At 47.3% G+C, this 21,283-nt stretch overlaps 2 protein-coding genes across 4 annotated transcripts; both read left to right on the top strand.

Moving 5' to 3' along the window:
- The first annotated feature begins 578 nt into the window (after nt 1-578).
- Nucleotides 579-11,446, top strand: LOC107075990 (E3 ubiquitin/ISG15 ligase TRIM25-like). 2 transcript variants are annotated; one of them, XM_069187864.1, is made up of 5 exons: nt 579-2,395; nt 5,161-5,256; nt 5,402-5,635; nt 5,757-5,916; nt 8,554-8,669. In XM_069187864.1, exons 1-5 carry the CDS (start codon nt 1,805-1,807, stop codon nt 8,556-8,558), a joined length of 1,086 nt encoding a protein of 361 aa, XP_069043965.1. In that variant the 5' UTR covers nt 579-1,804; the 3' UTR covers nt 8,559-8,669. The 2 variants fall into 2 exon arrangements, with proteins under 2 accessions (XP_069043965.1, XP_069043964.1); XM_069187863.1 differs by lacking the exon at nt 8,554-8,669 and adding an exon at nt 10,245-11,446 and having other exon boundaries at nt 584-2,395.
- A 3,393-nt stretch (nt 11,447-14,839) lies between these two features.
- On the top strand, nt 14,840-21,124 carry LOC138238046 (E3 ubiquitin-protein ligase TRIM39-like). Of its 2 annotated transcripts, XM_069187857.1 has the most exons (6): nt 14,843-15,671; nt 17,495-17,590; nt 17,736-17,969; nt 18,091-18,250; nt 18,570-18,629; nt 20,282-21,124. In XM_069187857.1, exons 1-6 carry the CDS (start codon nt 15,081-15,083, stop codon nt 20,827-20,829), a joined length of 1,689 nt encoding a protein of 562 aa, XP_069043958.1. In that variant the 5' UTR covers nt 14,843-15,080; the 3' UTR covers nt 20,830-21,124. The 2 variants fall into 2 exon arrangements, with proteins under 2 accessions (XP_069043959.1, XP_069043958.1); XM_069187858.1 differs by lacking the exon at nt 18,570-18,629 and having other exon boundaries at nt 14,840-15,671.
- Nucleotides 21,125-21,283: the final 159 nt, after the last annotated feature.

The following is a 21,283-nucleotide window of genomic DNA, read 5'->3' as shown; positions in this document are numbered from 1 at the left end:
TCCGGACCCTGGGCAGACGGCACAATCCGGGGAGGAGTGAGGAAAACAGGGGGAAAGAGGCAGGCAGGAGGCTGGAGGGAAACAGGGGCGTGTCCACGGTGCGCTGGTGTTCGGGGGAGGTGTGTCCGAGGCAAACTGTCCAAGGGAGTCCGAGGTGAATCCATGAGTGTAGCAATAGTCCAAGACCGGGTGATCCATCCTGACAGACGAACAGAGTTACAAGCCGGAGCGGGATCTGGTGGAGGATCGGGGGAATAAAAGGGGGTCCAGGGCCAGATGCTCCCTCATCCCGGACCCAGAAGATCAGGACACCGTGATGAAGCCTGTGCCGCTGAGTCGCTCCTGGACTTCCGGGTGTCCATCTTCCACAGCTGAGCCCAGACTGGCAGGAACGCCTGGCTTGTACAGCAGGGGGGGCAGGAACCGGAGGCAGGTGCAGGAGATCAACACTAAACTAGGAAGGGCTTGATCTTCCTTAAGAGGAGGGGCTTACGAGCGTAACAGGCGTTTGTATTAAGGATTCCATTTGCTTGTGGTTCTCTTCCTAAAAGAGGGAACTTGCTTGTGTTTTAGGATGCCTTTGTTGTAAAAGACTTGAGGACAAAATCATGGCTTTTCTCAGGAGTACAGCCCTGAGATTCCAGTTGGTTGTGACCAGACGACCTCTGAAAACGTCACACTGAACACCAGTGAATCTCAGCTGCAGGAGATTCAGGAGGGACTTACTGTATCCAGACTGATTAACTTCTCAGAGGTGTTGACAAGAAAGTGGGTTTCCATCACAGCACAGGAGTACTGCTTTACACAAACAGTGGTGGGAGTGTGAAACAGGTTCCACAACCCCTTAGAGTAACATGAGATGAGATGGTCAGACTAATGAGTTTCTAGTAATTATCAGACACGCGGGGTGTTGTCAGTCCCTGTGGACGGAAGGAGAGCTGCTGCACACAGAGATCAGGGGCTCGCTGTTGCTCTGGGTGGTTGGAGATCACAATCACACCCACATGACACTGCCCTGTCCATCTGCTCCTCCAGCGTCTCTCGGGGGAGAGATGGGCTCGTGACTCTCTGCAGCGCTCCGCAGGTCTGTGTGGCTCACAGGGGGGTCACTGCGCAGGTGAAGCACGAAGCCCTGGACGTACCCTGCTGGCCCACACGCTGCAGGGCAGAGCCAGACAGCAGGCTGGGCTCACTGGCCTGGAGAGAGAGACACAGCAGGCTGGACTGCTCGCAGTAAGAGCTCACACCCGGACAGTGAAATCCTCTGCACCATGTGGAGCTGTGACAACCCTCTGTCAAACACAGCTGGAGGGAGATCCTGGAGCCAAATAACTCACAACGATTAAACAGCTGGATGGACCAGCTGGCCTCCTCTTGTCTGTCACCATCATGCTCTGATCTTCTCATGCTGTGTGAGTGAGTTAGTATTTTATTGTTTTGATTATTGGGAACACAAACAACTGGATTGACTTCACCTGAGCAGCTACTGACATCGACGTTTATTAAAAAAACTTCTTTCTGTCAGGCTGAGTCCAAAATGACACAGAAAGTCACTTCTCTTACAACCCCACACCTTCCCCAAACAACAACCACCAAAGCAGTTTCATAACTGCAGTTCTAAACCACTCCCCCTGACAACCCTAATCACACCCCTAACAACCACACCCCCTAATACTCACACCCCTGCCGCTCTGTGCAGATCCAGGAAGTGAAACTCAGAGATCAGGTTTGTTTCACTAGAAACAGCCTCACTGCAGCTCCTTTTCTACTGCTCCTCTCTGTGCAGCTTTTACTTGTCAGAAAAATGGCAGAAGGCAGTATTTCAGTTTCTCAGGACCAGTTCAGCTGCTCAGTGTGTCTGGATTTGCTGAAGGATCCAGTGGCTCTGCTCTGTGGACACAGTTACTGTATGGGCTGTATTAAGAACTGCTGGGATCAGGAAGATCAGACTGGGATCTACAGCTGCCCCCAGTGCAGACAGACCTTCACTCCAAGACCTGATCTTCACAGAAACACCATCCTGGCTGAAGTGGTGGAGAAACTGAAGGAGACAGGGCTCAGTGGCCCTCCTCCTGCTCACAGTCCTGCTGGCCCTGGAGATGTGCTGTGTGATGTCTGCACTGGGAGACAGAGGGGAGCTGTGAAATCCTGTCTGGTGTGTCTGGCCTCTTACTGTCAGACTCACCTCCAGCCTCACTATGAAGCTGCTCCATTGAAGAAACACAAGCTGGTTGAGGCCACAGGACAACTGCAGGAGAAGATCTGCTCCACTCATGACAAACCGTTGGAGGTCTATTGCCGTACTGACCAGAAGTGTGTTTGTTATCTTTGTGTAATGGATGAACACAGAGGCCATGAAACTGTCTCAGCTGCAGCAGGAAGGACTGAGAAGCAGGTGAGGACTTTGTGTCTGTTCATAAAGTGTCTAGTACAAGATGTAAAAAGGATATTTAGGATATTTGGGGCTCTAAGTGATCTCTGGACTGTATTTACTGTATCTGTAATGCTGGATCTCCACTGTTGAGTCCTGCTCATGTACTCAGCTGTGATCCACACTTTTTGTGTCTCGGACGTGTCTCCTGTTCTTCTATCTGTTGTTCATTATCTCCTCCTCCTCACCTTCACTGTTTCTCTCTTTACTGTCCTCATGAAGCACCAGTGAAGCTGTACAACTGCACACAGCACACTCAACACCTCTAGAACAGACTGCACCCTCATTAATGCACAACACACTCAACACCTCTAGAACAGACTGCACCCTCAATAATGCACAGCATACTCAACACCTCTAGAACAGACTGCACCCTCATTAATGCACAGCACACTCAACCCCTCTAGAGGAGTCTGCACCCTCATTATTGCACAACACACTCAACACCTCTAGAACAGACTGCACCCTCATTAATGCACAACACACTCAACACCTCTAGAACAGACTGCACCCTCATTAATTAAGTCTTGCTTTAATTTCAGCACAATAGTATTATTATTTATAATAATAAACTCTATTTTATATGATAGATTTAAAATGGCTTCTCAAAGCACTTTACAGAACACAAAAGGTAGAAGGTAGAAGGGGGTTTTGGAAAAGAGCATAAAAGCAAAGAAGCAGAAACAGACCCATTTAAATTAAACCCTTCTGAAACAGAAGATTGTGAGTCTGGATTTGAAAGAGCTCAGGGAAGGTGACTCTATGATATCCACAGGGATAGAATTCCAGAGCTCTGGGCTGCAGCAGGAGAAGCCCTGTCACCCAGAGTGCTGTCTTGGGGGACAGACAGGAGACCAGAATAAGAAGAGTGAAGGTTGTGAGGTGGGGAGTAGGATGATAGTAACTCTGACAGGTACTGAGGTGTCAAGCCATGCAGAGACTTTTAGGGGATCATGAGGACTTTGAAGTTAACAGGAAACCTGATAGGAAGCCAGTGCAGGGACCTCAGGACAGGAGTAATGTGATCACTTGCACTAGACCTGGTCAGAATTCTGGCTGTCATATTCTGGACATACTGAAGTTTGTTCAGTGTGGGTTTAGATACCCCAGCTTGTGGAGCGACACAGATAAGGATACTGCATTGGTGTGCCAAGAAGCATGACTTCTGTCTTGTCGCAGTTTAAATGAAGGAAATTGTGAGTCATCCATGTGTTTATGTCAGAGAAGCAATTAGAGCAGAGACATGTCAGTGTCAGTTTAGTATGGACATACTGTACTGCAGATTTGAGTATCATCAGAACTCATACATGCTGAAGGGTAGGGGGCCCAGTGTCAACCCCTGAGGAAGACCAGACTTAATGAGTCCAATTTCAGAGCTACAATCGCCGAGAGAGACAGAGTGAAAGTGATCAGTGAGGTAAGACTGGAACCATTGAAGAGCAGTGTCAGAAACTCCAAACACAGTCTCAAGACAAGAAAGTGAGAGGTCATGGCTGACAGTGTCGAAAGCAGCACTGAGCTCAGTAAGAATGAGGACAGAAAGAGAACGAGAATCAGAAGCCGTTAGAAGATCGTTAGTGACTTTGACCAGGGCACTTTCTGTGCTGTGAAGTTGTCTGAAACCATATTGGAGTTCAAAGAGGATTATATACCTGAAATCTAACAGCACACTGTAAACTTTCTGCATGAAAAGGTAATGAAAGGGTATGAAAGTTGGAGAGAGGGTGAAAGTTGTTCAGGCTGTCCAGAGCCATGATTCTCTTTCTCACACAGGGGTAACAGCAGCAGTTGTGAAGCCACTGGTACCACATCAGTGCTCAAGGATTCATTTATTATACTGAGGACTATGGGGCAGAAAGCAGAGAAACAGGATTGAAATAAAGTGCTGGGAAGGGGATCTAATAGGCAGGTGGTGGATCTCAGACACATAAACCAGTGAACTGTGGTATAATACCTTCACCTGCTTTATTAAATACAAGACTCACGCTGGGCTCTGCTGGAGTCAATCTGACACAGAACATGTTTCCTTTTGTCCTCTGAAATGATCTGAATTTTCCCAGAAGCAGACAGGATGTGAGATGTGGTCGGACACAGGGTCTGCCTGGTCCAGAACTTCATCCAGCGGTCAAGCACGTCAGCCACAGGGTCTCCTCTGACCACTCAGAGAAACTAGTGGCAACAAGGCTCATCAGCACTGCTGTAGTCCTCTGTTTTGAGATGCCGAGAGCAGTCAGGACACTAGTGTATATTGAGATGAATGAAATCTGAAATCTCTAGATTCTGAAGGAACAAGTAATAGGTTTATTCTTCATCAGGTGTGAGAAGGCTCCACGGTCGAAACGTTGTGTTTTCTTTCTTCTTTGTTTTCAGTATGGAATAAATCTATTGCTTGTTCCTTTGCAGCCTACGCATGCTGACGCAGCTCCCTACCTGAACTATCTCTAGATGATGTTTTATATATCATTTGAAACACAATTATCTCCTTTTTACATTTCACCTCACATACAGATGTGCAGACCCAGGTGTCAGGTGTCTGCTGCGCTGCACACGCTGCCGGTGTTGATTAGACATGAAACAGGAGCATGTCAGACAGGACCAGGAAACACATCTCGTGTGGATAAGACATCAGGGATACAGAGTGTGGATTTCCCATGGTGACTCTAAGGGGTGTCTCTGTGATATGATTCTCTTACAGCAGAAATGTCCTGAGTGTCTCTGTTTCTCCACAGAAGCAGCTGGGGGAGACACAGACACAAACCCAGCAGAGACTCCAGGAGAGAGAGAAGAAGCTGCAGGAGCTGAGACAGGCTGTGGAGTCACTCAGAGTGGGTATTCACCAGATGAGTGGACACACAGACACACATTTGCACAGCTGGACACTGGACAGTACCCTTTGGAAACAGAGCATACAGCATAATGTAGTTTGAGTGTTTTCCTGTGCAATAATCCACTGTGTGTCTCCTCCCTCAGAGCTCTGCACGCACAGCAGTACAGGACACTGACAGGATCTTTACTGAGCTGATCCGCTCCTTTGAGAGAACGCGCTCTGAGGTCACAGAGCTGATCAGAGCTCAAGAGAGGGGTGCAGTGAGTCAGGCTGAAGGACTTCTAGAGCAACTGGAGAAGGAGATCACTGAGCTGAAGAGGAGAGACGCTGAGCTGAACCAGCTCTCACACACAGAGGATCACATCCATTTCCTCCAGGTAACATCACTGCTCTGTGACTCTGCAGTACAGAAGGGTGTCTCTCACACAGAGCTGCTCCTGGCTTCTCCCCAGGAATGTGTGCTGTGTTTGACTGGAAACTCTCAATTTTCTGCTGCAGAATTTCCAGTCTGTCTGTGTCCCTCCTGGAGCTGGAGACTCACCCAGTGTCCCTGTCCGTCCACACTTCTCTCCTGAGGCAGTGAGGAGAGCTGTATCAGGACTGAAAGAGCGACTGGAGGATCTCTGCAAGAAGGAATCAATAAAGATTTCCACAACAGGTTAGTAGAGAAACACACTGATGTCTTTCTGGACAGCTTATATATTTCCTGTTTTTCTCTTATATTGTCAATGTATTTTTTGTGCAGTGACTGTATTTATCAGAGCAGCTTATCAGTCAATGATTCAAATTCTAGGTGAAATGTCTTAAAATCTCCAGTCTCACAAATCTTTATGACAGTAAGTGTGTTGTTATATTGTGCTGTATATAGTTTAACAGGAACGTTTTAATAGGGGCTACAGTCCCAGTCCAGTAGAACATGTTATTCCTGTTACTCTGTTACTGCAGCCCTGATGAGACATTTCTCTGTGATTCTCACTCTGATACATGCTGATACACGTCTGAATTCAGAATTCAGAAAGTCAAGCTTGCAGACAGTCACTCTGTGTGGATCAGAGACACACTGTGTCAAACACACAGATGGACACAGAAGTTCCAGTGGGTGTAGTTTATTTAAGAAAATGCACTTTATTACGACAATGTGCAGTGCACAGTGCTTACAGAGAATACAATTCTGACAACAACTCCTCTACAGAATTTAAATCGTCTCAAAAAGAGTGATTGTCCATTATCAATCATTCTATTTTGCAAGTGGTCAGTGAGGCTGGTTCACACAATAAGAGCCCCTCCAAGCCTCCTGGATGTTACCACTGGCTGCAGTCCTGGCTTTGAAACTGCGATTGTCCATTTCTCAACAGGAGCACTAAAGAATAGGTTTTTCTGGGTTTTCTTCAGCCCTCAGTACTGTCCAGTGCTCTTTTGCTCTGATGAAACAGTTCAGCTGTTCAGAAGTCATATAGAAACCAATGTCCTCAGGCAGCGGACTTGGGGCGACCTGGTGCTGGGCGGGTCTCAGGACATCCGAACGTCAATGATGAGCGAAGGGGAATGAGAGACCCGGACATATATATCCCCAGAGAAAGAGACACCGGAAGGACAGCAAAGCACAAGGAACTGGGGACAGGACAGAGTAGGAGCGTCCTTTGGCTGCAGAAGGCATGACACCTCTCTGGTCACCAGCTCTGGTGCACAGACATCCAGCTGAGGGCCTTCAGCTTGTTGTCTAGTCCTCTGGGTTGAGTCTTTACCCAGGTCTCCCATGGGATCGTCACCCCTCCCCGGTGACCTGTAGGATCATTTGTCTCTCCCTGGTGACTAGTTCCTCCTTCCTCCTCCTTGTATAGTGCCTTTAGTTGGTGCAGAGCTCTGGCTGTCTCATGGCCTCATACCTCCTAGTAGGTCTCTGGTCAGTTTTCTGCTTTAGGACTAGTGTTTGACACTGGATCAGATGCTTCATTGGGAGGGAGAACCACAGCCTGACAAAGTACTGAGAATTGTGACTGATGGGGTCCAGCCCCTAGTGACAGAGGTTGCACAAGAAGATGCAGTGGAGTTTCAGGAGGAAATTTGGCACATCTCTCCCCCTTCCCCACTGTCTGGCACATCTGGTCAGCTAAAGCCAGCAGGGTGCCTGCCTTCAGCACCCTCACTTTCCCCATGAGAGTCAGCGTGCGAGTCTTCCACAGGCCCAGTTACACGTTGACCTTGATGGTCCTCTCTGTCCAGTTTATGTTCTTGTTGTCCCTTTGCCATTCTCCATCTGTCAGAATGTGTCAGAGTCTGAGACCCTGGATTTGTGAATAACTGGAATATTCAGGAGCAGAGCCAGTCTCATAATAATGATGGTATGATGACAGTGCTCTTCCCCTGCAGCTTCACAGACACACAGCCTCTTGTGAGCGGCAGCAGTGGGACTCTGGTACAGGGGCTCCTCTGGGGCCTGTAGGCCTCTCTCTGGTCTGAGAAATGACTGCTTCTCTTCACACATCAACCAGGCTGATGGGTCAGCAGGAAGAAACAGTCAGGACTTGATCTGTCTGAACAAACAGAGCGATAGGAAAACCCAACATCATTTGTTCTTGATATCCTGCCAAAATCAGAATGTCTTAGGTTATTGTTAGTCAGTCACTAAATCTTTAAGCACAAAAACCTCAAACGCTTTTAGACTACAGTCTGCAGACATCAAATACACTTGAATTGGGAATTACAAAGTAAAATGCAGGAGAGGTATAAGTTGAAGGGGGAAGAAACAGTATTTCTGTGTATTTTGCGCAGATGAATGTGAAGAGATAGGGGAATGACAGACAAAAAGAAAAAGAATTCAGGACGAAACACAACCCGTTACACAGTTTGTTCATTGCTGGCTTGCTGTTTACTGGGACCAACAGTAACAGGAAGCCAACAGCAGGTATAAGTCATTGTAAATGTATTCTGTTCAGTGTTGAAAGAGTGAGCAAACACTCTGTACAGGACATGTTTCTGCAGTTTCACATTTACTGCAGGGCTCCTCTTACTGGCCAGGGGTAATAACTTTGGGGTCTTTCTCTTCAGCCCAGCTGGTGTTCTCACATGGTCCTGGTCATTAAGAGACCCAGTGGTGTGTTTCACTAAGAATGACACTGGAGTGTCAATATTATTTCACTAGTCCCACCAGAGTGAGTGTGTATTGGGGTGTTTGCCTGTGATATTGGGGACCTCATTTCATACAAGAGTGATCTAGAAGGTGTCTGTGTTTCCAGACTGATAGACTCTCCTGTGGAGTAAGTCAGTGTTTGACACTGTGTCCTGTTCTACACAGAATAAGTGTGAAATATCAGTGGAAGATGTTGTCATGATGGCTTCAGAGTTGCAGTGTCCAGAAGAGGGCGACCTCTCTCATCACTGAAATAAAGGCACTGTGAGCCCAGAAATGAATTCAGGTATTAATAATAATTGCTTACACTTATTGAGCGCTTTACAGGTAATGGGGACTCCCCTTCACCACCACCAGTGTGTAGCCCCACCTGGATGATGCGACTGCAGCCATAGTGTGCCAGAACACTCCCCACACATCAGCTCTCAGTGGGGAGGAGAGCAGAGTGATGAAGCCAGTTCAGAGAGGGGGGTTATTAGGAGGCCATGATGGGTAAAAGCCAGGGGGAAATTTGGCCAGGACACCAGGGTTAAACCCCTACTCTTTTCAAGAAACAGCCTGGGATTTTTAATGACCACACAGGACCTTGTTTTAAGTCTCATCCACAGGACAGCACCTGTTTACAGTATCATGTCCCCATCGCTATACTGAGGAATTAGGACCCACATAGACTGCAGGGTGAGCACCCCCTGTTGGCCCCACTCACACCTCTTCCAGCAGCAGCCTTAGTTTTTTCCAGGAGGTCTCCCATCCAGGTACTGACCAGGCTCACACCTGCTGAGCTGCAGTGGGCTGCCAGTTGTGAGTTGCAGAGTGTTATGGCTGCTGGTGTTTTTATGAATTCATGTAGGTGGCTGTGTCAGCCTTTCTAGGCTCCAGGAGTAAAAAAATAAGAGCTGATAAGAATATCTTTGATCTTCACTAGATTGACAGGCAGACAGGCAAAGGGGAGTATTTACTCAATATTAAGTATTAATAGTTTACACTGAAGTATTAAGTATGAGGAGAGTATTAAGTCAGTATTCATTAGTCATGCGAATAAAGCTTCTTGAATCGATTAAAACCCCCATTCGCTCTGGGCATGTATAAGCCCCGCCCCTGTCTGTCAGTGGTCAGAGCTCACTGATTGACAGCTGGTGTGCCCTATCAGAGAGGCGGACAGTGATCGCGAGCGGTCTGAAGTCAGTATGAGCGCCTCTGTTTCTCTCGTCTTCTCTCCGGGTTTCTGGATGTGTTATTTCTGTTTTAAATTGAATACTTTGGATATTTCTTCGCATTTTCAAAGTAAGTGGGAAGGCTTTCTTATATTTCAGCAAGGTTTTGCTTTTTCCATTATATTTTTTTTCTGTAAAAACTTGCATTATGCAGTCTTTGAATTCAGCACTTTTTTATTCTGCGTCGTCAGGAAAATGGTCTTAGAGAAGATGAACGAGCTGCCGAACTGGGATTTGAAATAAACCGGTTTAACAGACAGGCTGTCCAGTTTCTTACAGTATACAGGTCGTTGTGGTGGGTTGTGAAGTGTTTGAAAGCGAGTGGTCGGGCTGTAGTTTCTCCTGCAGTCCGGTCGGTCCTGTGTTTATTAATAATGTCGTTTAAAAACATAAAGTTTCATCGCTGTGAAAACAAGTGTTTAATGTTTGTATTTAGAGGATATTGGGGATCACTCCCATGTGTAACACTAGTGAAACAGTGAAGAAGATGTCGTTTCTCTGGAAGGGAAGAGCAGTCATTAGTAATTGACTTGTGTTTCTCTCTCGGTGTGTTTGGGGACAAAGACATTTCACAGTCTGATGGAGTTGAGTTGGACTGTGATCGGCAGGAGCCTGTTGTGATGTTTGTGTTTTATTCCCCAGCTGCTGTGACTCTGGACCCTGATACAGCTCACTGTGAGCTCAGCCTGTCTGAGGATGGGAAGAGAGTGAGATGGGGACAGATGAAGAGTCTCTCTGACAATCCTCACAGATTTGATAACTGTCCTTCTGTCGTGAGCAGGGAGGCCTTCACCTCAGGGAGACACTACTGGGAGGTGGAGGTGAATCGATACTGGAGAATAGGAGTGACCAGAGAGTCTGCAGAGAGGAAAGGGAGGTTCAGCTTCTCTCCCCAGCAGGGTTACTGGTGTCTGGACTCTTACCTGTCTGATTTCTCTGCTCTCACTGCCCCTGCGACCCGTCTCCCCCTCAGTCTGCAGCCTAGGAAGCTGGGGGTGTGTGTGGATATTGAGGAGAGGAAGGTCTCCTTTTACACAGTGGAGTCCAGAGCTCATGTCTACACTTTCACTGACATGGTCTTCCCTCAGGGGGAGAAGATCTATCCTGTCTTCTGTACCTGGGATTCAGATAAAGACCTTGAGCTGCTGCCTGCTGTCAGTGTGGAGATTAAACCCGTCACTAACTCATGAACACAGGCTGACTCTCTCCCAGCTCTCTGTCCACTGCTCACACTGGGAGACGGGTTTACTGACGGGTAGTGAGGTGAGGTCAGAAATATAGTAGTAATTGTAGAAATGATGATGTTGTGTTGTGTTTAAATGAGTTATATTAAATGTTTTAAAATTAAACGTGGGAAAATAACATGTACGAGACAGGGAGATATACCTCGCTACCAGCCTGCTATACTCCTGACTTGTAAATATCTCTGGAAACCCTGCTGTGTTTTTTTTGCCATTTTTAAGAAAATATACTTTTAAAAATGAAATCCCGTGTGAGTCTCTCCTGCGCGCGCCGGTGACCGTGAAGCTGCCAGAACAGGGAGGGACCCGCTGACGTCACCACAGCCAGGAGGAATAGGGACTGTGACGCAAACAGGAAGTGGCTCAGGGTGGTTATGGGAGTTGTAGTTTATCACCAGCGCTGTGTCTGTGAGCAGCTCCAGGCCCTGACAATCTAGTACACGGCTCCCCTTAGAGTTACGTTTAATGTTTAAATAAAATCAGTTTTATTTGACCTGTGTCTCAGGGGAAAGTGCGGTGTGGACGCGCTGTGCCCGTTACTCCTTTTTCCTGCTCTTTTCTTTATTTGAGTTCCCAATAAATCGAGATAATCGCCAGGTGAAAGCTCTGTTTTCCTTCATATTGTAACGCATACGGCCATCAGGGTGTGTAAGAGCTGGCTTACCAGAGCGGTGACGTCGCCGCCCTTCCCTGTGATAGCAGGACTACAGCGACTGGGCTGTAAGAGATCTCTCTTTGGCTCACCGGGCTGGGTCCTTTTTAAGTGACGCGGGAGTCCCGGGTTCGAGCCCCTGACGGTGGGGGGCTGACCTGATGCGGTAAGGGCGCCCGCCTGAGCAGTATGAAAGCCCAAAATCCTAAAGTGAATCCAGGATTCATTTTTTTTCTTCACGGACAGAAACTTGGGCTCCGTGTCAGTCTTGTCTTCCGTCCTGCCGTTTGGACATTTCATGTGGACGATTCTCTGTCCATAGAGGGACTGTGTCGTGAGAGGTAGTTTTAACACACTCCCTTGTGCGGTGGTTAGTGTGGTAATTGTGAGACACTCCCTAGAGCAGGCGAGTTAGTAGATGGCTGAGCTGCTAAATAACTGTTCATGTAAGAAGTGAAGTTAAACGCATTCCTGGTGTTGTCTTCAACCTTGTTTAATCTATATAAACCAGGGTGCCCAATCAGTCGATCGCGGAGTACTTGTCAGTCAATCGATCGCAAGAATGTTTGGCAAAAAACAAATGGGCTATTTAATTATTTACTTTTTTCGAGAGCCTAAAATGTCATTCAGATCTGTCCATGTAATGTCATACACTTTACTGCCCTTGTGTGTGTTTCACCCTTGTCGAAAGGGTGGTAAAAGTCTCTTCCCTGAGTGCTGGCTGACACTGAAGAAAGGCTGCAGGAGCTCTGCAATGAGGAGCTGTGTGTGCGATACCCAAGATCGTTCTCTGGGTTATTGGCGCACAAACCCCGGTGTGTAAAACACTTAGCTGCAGCAGTGTGGGTGTTTAAATGCTCTTGGCTCGTGAACAGCACCCCCCTATCCCAGTGCATTGCCTGTGTAATAGCGCCACATTCAATAAAACCACGAGAGACAGAGATCCACAAAGCTGTATCGGTCTTCTATGTAAAATATCGGTGTGTAAAAAATTCGCTCTGAATCTGGACTGTAATTAACACTGTAAACATCCCGTTTGTTTAAAATCAGGTGAGTGTAAATCTGCTGTGTTATTGTCGAGCTGTGGAAGAAGACAAGAAACATATTTCTGAACCTTGTAGGTTTAATTCAGTATGATGTGTTTAGTACTCCAGAGATCAATGACAATGTATGTATAGAAAAAGGTGAGTGTGAATCTGGTATGCTATCGTCCATCTGTAAAAGGAGACAGTAAACCCTGCTATACTGTAGTTCAGAGTCATTTGTTTTCTCCGGTTTTCATGACTTTCGCTTATTAAAATGCCTATTTTTGAGACCACGATTTTTCAGATGTCAATAACTTTGCGAAAATGACACAGAGCATTCAAATCACACGCGTTTAAGAGATCGCGATTAGTGAAAATTGCAGCAGCTTTTATTTAAACAATATACTGGGGCATTAGGACCCACATGAGCCACAGGGTGAGCGCCCCCTGCTGGCCCCACTCACACCTCTTCCAGCAGCAGCCTTAGTTTGTCCCAGGAGTCTTCCCTCCAGGTTCTGACAGGCTCACACTGCTGGGCTCCAGTGGGCTGCCAGCTGGGAGCTGCAGGGTGACGTGGCTGCTGGCCTGCATGATGTAGCGCTGGATGTTGTAGCAGTGTAGATACGGGTTGGGCTCCAGTGGCCGTTGTCCAGGGTAGCTGTCGTGGTCTTGATGAAAGCTACAGGTGCTGAGGGTCCCCCCTCTGGGCCTGTGACACCTGGGGGTGCTGTTGCCACTGATCATGGTTCTCTCTCTGGTTTCTACCCCAACACGCTTCTCAGGGGTGGTGTTCACCAGTGTCTCCGGCGGACTGGGAGAGCTGTCCTTCCTGTCCCTCATGACCTTCTTCCACAGGTACCCCAACCTCTCAGTGCAGTGTTAATGTACTGGAGTGTCCAGTCAGTGTGTGTATGAACCCCCCTCTCTCTCAGTGCAGTGTTAATGTACTGGAGTGTCCAGTCAGTGTGTCTGTATGAACCCCTCTCTCTTAGTGCAGTGTCAATGTAGTGGAGTGTCCAGTCAGTGGGGGCAGCTGATAAAAGGAAGAGGAGCTATTACCTGTAGAAATTCCTTAACTTCCTTGATGTTGTCCTCAAAGACAAAGGTGGTGACAGAGGTGTCCATCTTCCACAGCTGAGCCCAGACTGGCAGGAACGCCTGGCTTGTACAGCACGGGGGGCAGGAACCGGAGGCAGGTGCAGGAGATCAACAATAAACTAGGAAGGGCTGGAGCCTCCTTAAGAGGAGGGGCTTACGAGCGTGACAGGTGTTTCTATTAAGGATTCCATTTGCTTGTGGTTCTCTTCCTAAAAGAGGGAACTTGCTTGTGTTTTAGGATGCCTTTGTTGTAAAGGACTTGAGGACAAAATCCTGGCTTTTCTCAGGAGTACAGCCTTGAGATTCCAGTTGGTTGTGACCAGACGACCTCTGAATACGTCACACTGAACACCAGTGAATCTCAGCTGCAGGAGATACAGGAGGGACTTACTGTATCCAGAATGATTAACTTCTCAGAGGTGTTGACAAGAAAGTGGGTTTCCATCACAGCACTGGAGTACTGCTTTACACAAACAGTGGTGGGAGTGTGAAACAGGTTCCACAACCCCTTAGAGTAACATGAGATGAGATGGTCAGACTAATGAGTTTCTAGTAATTATCAGACACGCGGGGTGTTGTCAGTCCCTGTGGAAGGAAGGAGAGCTGCTGCACACAGAGATCAGGGGCTCGCTGTTGCGCTGGGTGGATGGAGATCACAATCACACCCACATGACACTGCCCTGTCCATCTGCTCCTCTAGCGTCTCTCGGGGGAGAGATGGGCTCGTGACTCTCTCAGCGCTCCGCAGGTCTGTGTGGCTCACAGGGGGGTCACTGCGCAGGTGAAGCACGAAGCCCTGGACGTACCCTGCTGGCCCACACACTGCAGGGCAGAGCCAGACAGCAGGCTGGGCTCACTGGCCTGGAGAGAGAGACACAGCAGGCTGGACTGCTCGCAGTAAGAGCTCACACCCGGACAGTGAAATCCTCTGCACCATGTGGAGCTGTGACACCCCTCTGTCAAAACACAGCTGGAGGAGATCCTGGAGCCAAATAACTCCCAACGATTAAACAGCTGGATGGGCCAGCTGGCCTCCTCTTGTCTGTCACCATCATGCTCTGATCTTCTCATGCTGTGTGAGCGAGTTAGTATTTTATTGTTTTGATTATTGGGAACAAAAACAACTGGACTGACTTCACCTGAGCAGCTACTGACATCGACGTTTATCAAAAAAACCTCTTTCTCTCAGTCCAAAATTACACAGAAAGTCACTTCTCTTACAACACCACACCTTCCCCAAACAACAACCACCAAAGCCGTTTCATAACTGCAGTTCTAAACCACTCCCCCTGACTACCCTAATCACACCCCTAACAACCACACCCCCTAATACTCACACCCCTGCAGCTCTGTGCAGATCCAGGAAGTGAAACTCAGAGATCAGTTTCGTTTTACTAGAAACAGCCTCACTGCAGCTCTGTCTCTACTGCTCCTCTCTGTGCAGCTTTTACTTGTCAGAAAAATGGCAGAAGGCACTTTTCCATTTTCTCAGGACCAGTTCAGCTGCTCAGTGTGTCTGGATTTGCTGAAGGATCCAGTGGCTCTGCTCTGTGGACACAGTTACTGTATGGGCTGTATTAAGAACTGCTGGGATCAGGAAGATCAGACTGGGATCTACAGCTGCCCCCAGTGCAGACAGACCTTCACCCCAAGACCTGATCTTCGCAGAAACACCATCCTGGCTGAAGTGGTGGAGAAACTGAAGGAGACAGGGCTCAGTGGTCCTCCTCCTGCTCACAGTCCTGCTGGCCCTGGAGATGTGCTGTGTGATGTCTGCACTGGGAGACAGAGGGGAGCTGTGAAATCCTGTCTGGTGTGTCTGGCCTCTTACTGTCAGACTCACCTCGATCTACACAATGAGCTCATTCCAGGAAAAAAACACAAGCTGGTTGAGGCCACAGGACAACTGCAGGAGAAGATCTGCTCCACTCATGACAAACTGCTGGAGGTCTATTGCCGTACTGATGAGAAGTGTGTTTGTTATCTCTGTCTACTGGATGAACACAGAGGCCATGATACTGTCTCAGCTGCAGCAGGAAGGACTGAGAAACAGGTGAGGACTTTGTGTCTGTTCATAAAGTGTCTAGTACAACATGTAAAAAGGATATTTAGGATATTTGGGGGCTTTAAGTGATCTCTGGACTGTATTTACTGTATCTGTAATGCTGGATCTCCACTGTTGAGTCCTGCTCATGTACTCAGCTGTGATCCACACTGGTTCTGTCTCTGAAGTGTCTCCTGTTCTTCTCTCTGTTGCTCATTATCTCCTCCTCCTCTCCTTCACTGTTTCCCTCTTTACTGTCCTCATGTAGCACCGTACAACTTCACAGCACACTCAACACCTCTAGAACAGACTGCACCCTCATTAATGCACAACATACTCAACACCTCTAGAACAGACTGCACTCTCATTAATGCACAGCGCACTCAACACCTCTAGAGGAGACTGCACCCTCATTAATGCACAGCATACTCAACACCTCTAGAACAGACTGCACCCTCATTAATGCACAACACACTCAACACCTCTGAAACAGATTGCACCCTCATTAATGCACAACACACTTAACACCTCTAGAGGAGACTGCACCCTCATTAATGCAAAACACACTCAACACCTCTAGAACACACTGCACCCTCATTAATGCACAACACACTCAACACCTCTAGAACAGATTGCACCCTCATTAATGCACAACACACTCAACACCTCTAGAACAGATTGCACCCTCATTAATGCACAGCACACTCAACACCTCTAGAACAGACTGCATATTGGAGTTCGAAGAGGATTATTTAACTGAAATCTAACAGCACACTGTAAACTTTCTGCATGAAAAGGTAATGAAAGGGTATGAAATTTGGAGAGAGGGTGAAAGTTGTTCAGGCTGTCCAGAGCCATGACTCTCTTTCTCACACAGGGGTAACAGCAGCAGTTGTGAAGCCTCTGGTACCACATCAGTGCTCAAGGATTCATTTATTATATTGAGGACTATGGGGCAGAAAGCAGAGAAACAGGATTGAAATATAGTGCTGGGAAGGGGATCTAATAGGCAGGTGGTGGATCTCAGACACATAAACCAGTGAACTGTGGTATAAAACCTTCACCTGCTTTATTAAATACAAGACTCACGCTGGGCTCTGCTGGAGTCAATCTGACACAGAACATGTTTCCTTTTGTCCTCTGAAATGATCTGAATTTTCCCAGAAGCAGACAGGATGTGAGATGTGGTCGGACACAGGGTCTGCCTGGTCCAGAACCTCATCCAGCGGTCAAGCACGTCAGCCACAGGGTCTCCTCTGACCACTAAGAGAAACTAGTGGCAACAAGGCTCATCAGCACTGCTGTAGTCCTCTGTTTTGAGATGCCGAGAGCAGTCAGGACACTAGTGTATATTGAGATGAATGAAATCTGAAATCTCTAGATTATGAAGGAAAAAATAATTGGTTTATTCTTCTTCAGGTGTGAGAAGGCTCCACGGCCGAAACATTGTGTTTTCTTCCTTCTTTTTTTCAGTATGGAATAAGCCTATTGCTTGTTCCTTTGCAGCCTACGCATGCTGATGCAGCTCCCCACCTGAACTATCTCTAGATTATGTTTCATATATAATTTGAAACACAATTATCTTGTTTTTTCATTTCACCTCACATACAAATGTGCAGACCCAGGTGTCAGGTGTCTGCTGCGCTGCACACGCTGCCGGTGTAGATTAGACATGAAACAGGAGCATGTCAGACAGGACCAGGAAACACATCTCGTGTGGATAAGACATCAGGGATACAGAGTGTGGATTTCCCAGGGTGACTCTAAGAGGTGTCTCTGTGATGTGATTCTCTTACAGCAGAAATGTCCTGAGTGTCTCTATTTCTCCACAGAAGCAGCTGAGGGAGACACAGACACAAACCCAGCAGAGACTCCAGGAGAGAGAGAAGATGCTGCAGGAGCTGAGACAGGCTGTGGAGTCACTCAGAGTGGGAATTCACCAGATAAGTGGACACAAAGACACACATTTCCACAGCTGGACACTGGACAGTACCCTTTGGAAACAGAGCATACAGCATAATGTAGTTTGAGTGTTTTCCTGTGTAATAATCCACTGTGTGTCTCCTCCCTCAGAGCTCTGCACGCACAGCTGTACAGGACACTGACAGGATCTTTACTGAGCTGATCTGCTCCATTGAGAGAACACGCTCTGAGGTCACAGAGCTGATCAGAGCTCAAGAGAGGGCTGCAGTGAGTCAGGCTGAAGGACTTCTAGAGCGACTGGAGAAGGAGATCACTGAGCTGAAGAGGAGAGACACTGAGCTGAACCAGCTCTCACACACAGAGGATCACATCCATTTCCTCCAGGTAACATCACTGCTCTGTGACTCTGCAGTACAGAAGGGTGTCTCTCACACAGAGCTGCTCCTGGCTTCTCCCCAGGAATGTGTGCTGTGTTTGACTGGAAACTTTCTCTTCCCTGCTGCAGGGTTTGCAGTCTGTCTGTGTCCCTCCTGGAGCTGGAGACTCACCCAGCATCCCTGTCTGTCCACACTTCTCTCCTGAGGCAGTGAGGAGAGCTGTCTCTGGACTGAAAGAGCGACTGGAGGATCTCTGCAAGAAGGAATCAATAAAGATTTCCACAACAGGTTAGTAGAGAAACACACTGATGTCTTTCTGGATAGCTTATATATTTCCTGTTTCTCTCTTATATTGTCAATGGATTTTTTGTGCAGTGACTGTATTTATCAGAGCAGCTTATCAGTCAATGATTCAAATTCTAGGTGAAATGTCTTAAAATCTCCAGTCTCACAAATCTTTATGACAGTAAGTGTGTTGTTATATTGTGCTGTATATAGTTTAACAAGAACATTTTAATTGGGGCTACAGTCCCAGTCCAGTAGAACATGTTATTCCTGTTACTCTGTTACTGCAGCCCTGATGAGACATTTCTCTGTGTCTCCCCAGTGACTGAAGTCTACAGTCTGCTGACTCCAGAGCCCAGGTCCAGAGCACAGCTTTTACACTGTGAGTCTGTTTTCACAACAGTTCCCCTCTGAAATATACCTGGAGCTCAAACACACAGCAGGAACAGTGATACAGAAACTGATACACACTCTGACACACACACTGATTCACACTCTGATACATGCTGATACACGTCTGAATTCAGAAAGTCAAGCTTGCAGACAGTCACTCTGTGTGGATCAGAGACACACTGTGTCAAACACACAGATGGACACAGAAGTTCCAGTGGGTGTAGTTTATTTAAGAAAATGCACTTTATTACAACAATGTGCAGTGCACAGTGCTTACAGAGAATACAATTCTGACAACAACTCTTCTACGGAATTTAAATCGTCTCAAAAAGAGTGATTGTCCATTATCAATCATTCTATTTTGCAAGTGGTCAGTAAGTCTCATCCACAGGACAGCACCTGTTTACAGTATCATGTCCCCATCGTTATACTGGGGAATTAGGACCCACAAGGACTGCAGGGTGAGAGCACTCCCTGTTGGCCCCACTCACACCTCTTCCAGCAGCAGCCTTAGTTTTTTCCAGGAGGTCTCCCATCCACATACTGACCAGGCTCACACCTGCTGAGCTGCAGTGGGCTGCTAGTTGTGAGTTGCAGAGTGATATGGCTGCTGGTGTTTTTATCAATTCATGTAGGTGACTGTGTCAGCCTTTCTAGGCTCCAGGAGTCCAAAAATAAGAGCTGATAAGAATATCTTCGATCTTCACTAGATTGACAGGCAGACAGGCAAAGGGGAGTATTTACTCAGTATTAAGTATTAATAGTTTACACTGAAGTATTAAGTATGAGGAGAGTATTAAGTCAGTATTCATTAGTCATGTGAATAAAGCTTCTTGAATCGATTAAAACCCCCATTCGCTCTGGGCATGTATAAGCCCCGCCCCCGTCTCTCAGTGGTCAGAGCTCACTGATTGACAGCTGGTGTGCCCTATCAGAGAGGCGGACAGTGAGCGCGAGCAGTCTGAAGTCAGTATGAGCGCCTCTGTTTCTCTCGTCTTTCTCTCCGGGTTTCTGGATGTGTTATTTCTGCTTTAAATTGAACACTTTGGATATTTCTTCACATTTTCAAAGTAAGTGGGAAGGCTGTCTTATATTTCAGCAAGGGTTTGCTTTCTCCATTATATTTTTTTTCTGTATAAACGAGCATTATGCAGTCTTTGAATTCAGCACTTTTTTATTCTGCGTCGTCAGGAAAATGGTCTCAGAGAAGATGAACGAGCTGCTGAACTGGGATTTGAAATAAACCGTTTTAACAGACAGGCTGTCCAGTTTCTTACAGTATACAGGTCGTTGTGGTGGGTTGTGAAGTGTTTGAAAGCGAGTGGTCGGGCTGTAGTTTCTCCTGCAGTCCGGTCGGTCCTGTGTTTATTAATAATGTCGTTTAAAAACATAAAGTTTCATCGCTGTGAAAACAATTGTTTAATGTTTGTATTTAGAGGATATTGGGATCACTCCCATGTGTAACACTAGTGAAACAGTGAAGAAGATGTCGTTTCTCTGGAAGGGAAGAGCAGTCATTAGTAATTGACTGGTGTTTCTCTCTCGGTGTGTTTGGGGACAAAGACATTTCACAGTCTGATGGAGTTGAGTTGGACTGTGATCGGCAGGAGCCTGTTGTGATGTTTGTGTTTTATTCCCCAGCTGCTGTGACTCTGGACCCTGATACAGCTCACTGTGGGCTCAGCCTGTCTGAGGATGGGAAGAGAGTGAGACTGGGACAGAGGAAGAGTCTCTCTGACCATCCTCACAGATTTGATTACTGGCCCTGTGTCGTGAGCAGGGAGCCCTTCACCTCAGGGAGACACTACTGGGAGGTGGAGGTGAATCAATACTGGAGAATAGGAGTGACCAGAGAGTCTGCAGAGAGGAAAGGGGGGTTCAGCTTCTCTCCCCAGCAGGGTTACTGGTGTCTGTACTCTGACTGGTCTGTTTTCTCTGCTCTCACTGACCCTGAGACCCCTCTCCCCCTCAGTCTGCTGCCCAGGAAGCTGGGGGTGTGTGTGGATATTGAGGAGAGGAAGGTCTCCTTTTACACAGTGGAGTCCAGAGCTCATGTCTACACTTTCACTGACATGGTCTTCCCTCAGGGGGAGAAGATCTATCCTGTCTTCTATACCTGGGATTCAGATAAAGACCTTGAGCTGCTGCCTGCTGTCAGTGTGGAGATTAAACCCGTCACTGACTCATGAACACAGGCTGACTCTCTCCCAGCTCTCTGTCCACTGCTCACACTGGGAGACGGGTTTACTGACGGGTAGTGAGGTGAGGTCAGAAATATAGTAGGAATTTCAGAACTGATGATGTTGTGTCGTGTTTAAATTTTTTAATTTGATATAACACATTTAAACGGGGAAAAATAACATGTACGAGAGAGGGCGAGATAATTCGCTACCAGCCTGCTGTACTCCTGACTTGTAAATATCTCTGGAAACCCTGCTGTGTTTTTTTTCTAATTTTTGAGAAAATAAACTTTTAAAAATGAAATCCCGTGTGAGTCTCTCCTGCGCGCGCCGGTGACTGTGAAGCCTCCAGAACGGGGAGGGACCCGCTGACGTCACCACAGCCAGGAGGAACAGGGACTGTGACGCAGACAGGAAGTGGCTCAGGGTGGTTATGGGAGTTGTAGTTTATCACCAGCGCTGT

Source organism: Lepisosteus oculatus, chromosome 4 (assembly GCF_040954835.1).
Source record: "Lepisosteus oculatus isolate fLepOcu1 chromosome 4, fLepOcu1.hap2, whole genome shotgun sequence".
NCBI classification, from domain to species: domain Eukaryota; kingdom Metazoa; phylum Chordata; class Actinopteri; order Semionotiformes; family Lepisosteidae; genus Lepisosteus; species Lepisosteus oculatus.
Note: the sequence above shows the minus strand (reverse complement) of the source record. Positions and strands in the feature narration are given on the sequence as shown.

Bases quoted from the DNA above. Each gene is read 5' to 3' on its own strand.
- LOC138238046 (XM_069187857.1), top strand. From the start codon at position 15,081: ATGGCAGAAGGCACTTTTCCATTTTCTCAGGACCAGTTCAGCTGCTCA. The intron at 15,672-17,494 runs GTGAGGACTTTG...ATTTCTCCACAG, and splicing joins CAGGAAGGACTGAGAAACAG to AAGCAGCTGAGGGAGACACA. The intron at 18,251-18,569 runs GTTAGTAGAGAA...GTGTCTCCCCAG, and splicing joins AATAAAGATTTCCACAACAG to TGACTGAAGTCTACAGTCTG.
- LOC107075990 (XM_069187863.1), top strand. From the start codon at position 1,805: ATGGCAGAAGGCAGTATTTCAGTTTCTCAGGACCAGTTCAGCTGCTCA. The intron at 5,257-5,401 runs GTGGGTATTCAC...CTCCTCCCTCAG, and splicing joins AGGCTGTGGAGTCACTCAGA to AGCTCTGCACGCACAGCAGT. The intron at 5,917-10,244 runs GTTAGTAGAGAA...TTTATTCCCCAG, and splicing joins AATAAAGATTTCCACAACAG to CTGCTGTGACTCTGGACCCT.